This window comes from Cataglyphis hispanica, chromosome 3 (assembly GCF_021464435.1).
Source record: "Cataglyphis hispanica isolate Lineage 1 chromosome 3, ULB_Chis1_1.0, whole genome shotgun sequence".
NCBI classification, from domain to species: Eukaryota; Metazoa; Arthropoda; class Insecta; order Hymenoptera; family Formicidae; genus Cataglyphis; species Cataglyphis hispanica.
Genome location: NC_065956.1, coordinates 9,779,689 through 9,785,048, shown reverse-complemented (window position 1 = coordinate 9,785,048; position 5,360 = coordinate 9,779,689). Strand labels below are relative to the sequence as shown.

The window sequence follows — 5,360 nt, the reverse complement described above, 5'->3', positions numbered from 1 at the left end:
AAGATGACTTAGTTTTAATCAAGATCATCAGGTTCTTTAATGAAGAAAAAAGATCGATTGATCTCGTGACCACGAGATTATTTTATAGCGAGTGAATTGGTGAGAAGATTTGGATTTCGATTCATGAAATTCGTTCGGTTAGACGCTGGCGAAAGGTGCGCACTATGGAACGTGTTCTTGTAGACGAATCGTGAGAGACATCCTTGACGATGCGTCGACGAACGCCCGACGTATGCGTGGCAGCTTGAAGCCGCGAATCGGATAGAAGTAAGACAACGAAGCAAGGCGAAGCGAAAAAGTCCCGTTATCGTTGTGAAAACAAACTATTAGCGTAAGATAGCACTCGTCAGGTGCAGGATAGAGTGACGGATAGAATGCGACAGTCGCTCCGCTGAAATATATCGCAACAGAAGTCGCTCGCGTGTTTTCCCGACGACGGACGATCCGTGAAAAAATTGCAAGAAGTGCGCGACATGAAGACGCAGAAGCCATAAAAACATTCTACTTGTATCATATGGCAATATTACGATTAACAGCAACGTGGAACAAGTTTTCTTATTTGAGGAATTGAAAAGACTAAAGTTTGTACATTTGATGACTGGAATTTTTGATGGAAATTGTCGCAGAAATTATAACTGTATCAAAGAAATTTTTTGAACAATAACGTGCGAAACTCTTGTTTTATCTTGACAGTCAAAGTTTCCTTCTGACAGATTATGTTAGACAAGAGTTGGTATAATTTATAGTAATTATATTATATGATTCTCATTGAAAGAAGATCACAGTAAAATATTTTATACTGTTCTTGGAACTTCATATAATTAGTCTGAAATTTACAATATGACTTCTTTCATAAACAGTGATTTTCTTAACAAAAAGACTGTTTGTCAATAATTTAAAAAATTTTCAGAACTTTCATATAACACAAATACTCAATACGGAAAATACTCTGAAAAGATTTTGTCTTCAACAAAAGTCATAAGAAAGGATTTTGACTTGGCATTCGTTTTATGGTGAAAAAAAAAAACAGTCATTTCAAAGAGCTCTCGTCAATAAAAATTTAAATCTCAAATAAACATTCTTGTATTATATACGACAATCTTAAGAAAGCGCTTGGATTGTGGACGGAGGATGCTAGCGAGTGGTGATCTCGAGAAATCGGCCGCGAGACCGTCGGCGAAATAGAAGCACCTAAGGATCACGTCCTAACGCTAATGAGGCGGCGTTCACGATGGAGCCACGTGCGATGATGATGTCGAACCTGTCGTGCGACGGCTGCGCGGATAGCGACCGGGACTCGGACAGCAGCAGCATGATCGTGGACCCGGTGAGTCTCGACAAGAATGATCTGTCGCCGCCGTCGCAGACGTCATCAAGCCCGGTGGTACCGAGCTGCTCGCCGATACCGATGTCGACTTCGGCACCGCCGTCGGCCGGCAGGAGTCGAGGCGGTAGCAGCGGCGGCGGCGGCGGCGGCGGAGGACGTTCTTCCAAGAAGACATACTCGATGATGTCGGCGTCGGCTCAGTCAGGAAAGTCCAGTAGTTCGGGTCAACCCTCGTCCGGCTACGGCTCCGATAAAATGTCATCGTCTTTGATAAAGCCACCGTATTCGTACATCGCTCTAATCACCATGGCGATCCTGCAGTCGCCGCAGAAGAAGCTGACGCTGAGCGGCATCTGCGAATTCATCATGTCCCGCTTTCCCTATTATCACGACAAATTTCCCGCCTGGCAGAACTCCATCAGGCACAATTTGTCGCTCAACGATTGCTTCATCAAGATTCCGCGGGAGCCAGGAAACCCGGGAAAAGGCAATTATTGGACCTTGGATCCGCTGGCGGAAGATATGTTTGACAACGGTAGCTTTCTGAGACGCAGGAAGCGCTACAAAAGGCCACCGCCGCACTATGTACTGCGGGATCGTGCGATAATGGCTACCTTCGCCATCTGCGGCGACCGGGGACCTTGTCCCGGCGGCGGTGGAGGTCATCCAAACGCCCTGGCCTATCCCAGTGCCGCTTATCTATCACCGCCACCCGGTTTGCCGCTCCTCGACTTCTCCCCGTCAACCTTGGAGGCGTTGAAGCTCGGCGGTTTCCTGGAACCTCCGCCGCCACTTTACAAACCCGTTCCCATCACGGCGCCGCCGATCAGGCAGATCGATCCGACTCCCGCCAGGATCACGACGACGCTGCCGGCCAGCCACACGACGAGCGTCGACAAGAAGCGTAACTTCAGCATCGACGCTCTCATCGGCAAGCAGGCGGCCAGCGATCAGAATTGCGGTGCGCTGCTGGATCTCAGCCCGTCGGAGCATAGGGAGATCAGAAGCCAGGCGTCCGCCTTTTCGCCGCTCGTCTAGGAGCCTAGCAACCGTCTCTCCTAATCGCGAATAGTGACTTTCCTAAGGCGATGGCATGACTAAAGTGCAGATGCGCTTTAAACGCATTCTTGCATAAAAAAAAAAAAAATTTATAATCATTGCTAGGATAAAAAAATCGTTCCGCCTTTATCGTCGACAATTAAAGTTCAGGAATTTTAATTTTCGCCCCTTAAAATAAAAAGTCGCGCGAGAAAGACGGTATCCCCCTCCCCCCCGTGCCCCTTCAGAAAAGAGGAGTGATCGGACCGTAAAGTGAACGCTGAACTTTATCGCGTTATCGAATGGTGAACGCGATCGAGGTCACATTGTGAAATGTGCATCGCTGATGAGAGACTTGACTCTACCGATAGTATTTTCAAGAGATCCTCAAGAATAAACTCGGGAGAATTCGATTTAATCGCTCCGCGATGGATAACTCGCTCCAAAGTGATGGTAATCGATATCGCTTAGCAGATATTCTCTGATCGATGTTATCTAAATGAAAAACATATTAATTTTGTGTATAAACAGAATATTTAGAAATTGTGTTTCTCTGAGATTTTAATCTATTAATGTCAAAACAGAAGGTAAATATTATTAATACAAAATTAGCATCTCTCCGTAATATTCTATGAATAATAAATTTTCCTTTAAATACATTTTTTTATTATATTATAAATATTTTTTTGTTTTTTTTTTATTTATAATTTAGAGAGAATTCATATATAATAAGACAGGCAACAGTTTCATATCTTGTAAAATCTCAATGTGATTCTCTGAAAACGAAATATTTGCTCTGCATGTGATAACCGTATATTATTACGATAAAATGCTGAGTGATTGCAAGCGATAAGAAGGACGTATATGAAGTCGAAAATCAAGCGTTATCTGTGTTATCTACAATCCTAATTTTTATTCCGCGAGAGAAGAATGTCATACTTCGCGTAATCAAATCAATCCTGGCATAAAATTCCAGATGGTCGTTTCTTACCGAGTAATCCAAACAAATCGCAGAAATAATAAAGAGACATATGAATCGACTTAATGAAAATGTATATCGAGGATAATGGCGCATTCCATATATATCGGCGCATCTTTGTAAAAAGGAGTAGTGCAATAGCGTAGCATTTTTGTTTAACATCTCGCGTCGCTTCTTAAAAAGACTGGTGGAAGTAAATCTAAGATTTACAAAACGCGATAACAAAATTTCAGAAATGAGACAAATTTTTTATCTTTCATAATGATATAACACTATCAAAAATATTAATAATTAATTACATTTGCTGCATTTGTGCGCATACAGAATTTTCGCGCAATATGTTTATAGTCACTATAATCATATTAATTCACATAAAATAAATTAATTACTATAAATCTCGTCCACAAACGGAGAAGTTGAACAATAACGTACTTCCACTCGTCGAATAAACGAGCTTTTGCGCGAACGAAGTTTCGTTGTGCCAATAAATTGCCCCGCGTACCCTCTGATTCCACTTTCGTTGCCTAGAATTGTCGATTAGGCGAACTTAGGCCGCTTTTATATGGTCGATTAATATCGGCATTGTAAATACGAGTCCCGAACAAATATATGCGCAGCACTCTGTTATAGCGCGCGCGGGGAGCACCTTTCTTCGGTGGATTTAACGTAAAGCCGCCCACCCTCCCCATTTAGCCGTAAGCGGTAGACATTTGGTGTGTACATACAGCGAATCCATAGCGCGATCCGTATGTAATTGTGAATATCTATACGGCATTTTACGGTTAAGAAATGTTAAGACACGTCTCGCGTGATGAAGAGAGTACCCTGCTTTAAAAAGAGAGTATCCTTAATTATTTTTATCACTTTCGAGACATTACATTTTTCATTGTACGTGATAAAGGATCATCGTGCAATCTTTAACGCATATCCGCATTTTTGAGACTTAAAAAAGAAAGTAAGATTATTGAAATCTTTAGAAACGGGAATTGTGCATTTTGGAAAATGTAACTTATTGAAAGGATTCTGACGAATTTAAATGTGCGTTTATTTTTAAAATTTTGAGAAACTTAAAACTGCAGGACATAGTTAAATTTAAAATTAATAGAAATTTGGGAGAAAATTAATTAATAAATTTTTATTTTCTTAAAGTCAGACATTTCAGGCATATAACTGTCAAAATATGTAAAATCGATTAATGTGCACTAATCTGATATTTATGCAATGACATTATTTGACATTTGATTAAAAGTATATGACGCGAGCGTATGCAACACTTTCGGAAATTAAAAAAACTAATGTATATAATTTATGTTTAATAACGAAATTGAAAAAAAACCCGCGAATTCAGATTATTTTAACGTAAAAATATAAGCAGCTCCGCTATCCCTACATTGCTACGACCAGTGTACACAAAATGTGGAAATCTCGTAACGAGCGGGCATTTAGCGAATTTTTCCACGGTGATATATTTTACTAATATATTTTTCAACTCGTTACGAGACGATCACTTCGCGGTACTCCACTTTGTTCCTCGGCTAAGATTAAGCAGCGAAGTCAAGATACATGTTTAGTTATAGGCTACCCATCCTATCGTTAAAAGAATCGTCTGTAGATCTTAGTAAGTATTGTATGTGTCAAAGTGATAGATTTATAATAATATGTATAATGATAAAAAAAAAACACAATAAAGTATCGTTAAGTATATAACGTGCGATGTATTTTCCCATCTTCTTCCCATCCTGTTTTTTTTTTTCCTCTCATTAGTGTAAAATTTCAAATACATATTGCGACAATATAGTTGTAATTTTAGTTACTTTTACGTAATCGGGATAGAAACAAAGGTTGTATAAATATGCCAGACAACTTTGCCGATCACCGAGAGAAACGAGTAATTTTCTTCGTTACGCTTTGACGGGAAAGGACGTTGTGTGCGCGAGATAAAGCGATAACGGGGAAAGATGCGAGAGACAAGTCGACGGAGAGCGAGAGGGCGTACAAAGCAATATCTTGTTTACC

The 5,360-nt window shown here is 40.6% G+C and overlaps 1 protein-coding gene across 1 annotated transcript; it reads left to right on the top strand.

The window, feature by feature from the left end:
- The first annotated feature begins 1,022 nt into the window (after positions 1-1,022).
- Positions 1,023-5,051, top strand: LOC126859443 (forkhead box protein D3-like). The gene has a single exon (XM_050610742.1). It carries the CDS (start codon positions 1,232-1,234, stop codon positions 2,363-2,365), a length of 1,134 nt encoding a protein of 377 aa, XP_050466699.1. The 5' UTR covers positions 1,023-1,231; the 3' UTR covers positions 2,366-5,051.
- The last annotated feature ends 309 nt before the right edge of the window (positions 5,052-5,360 follow it).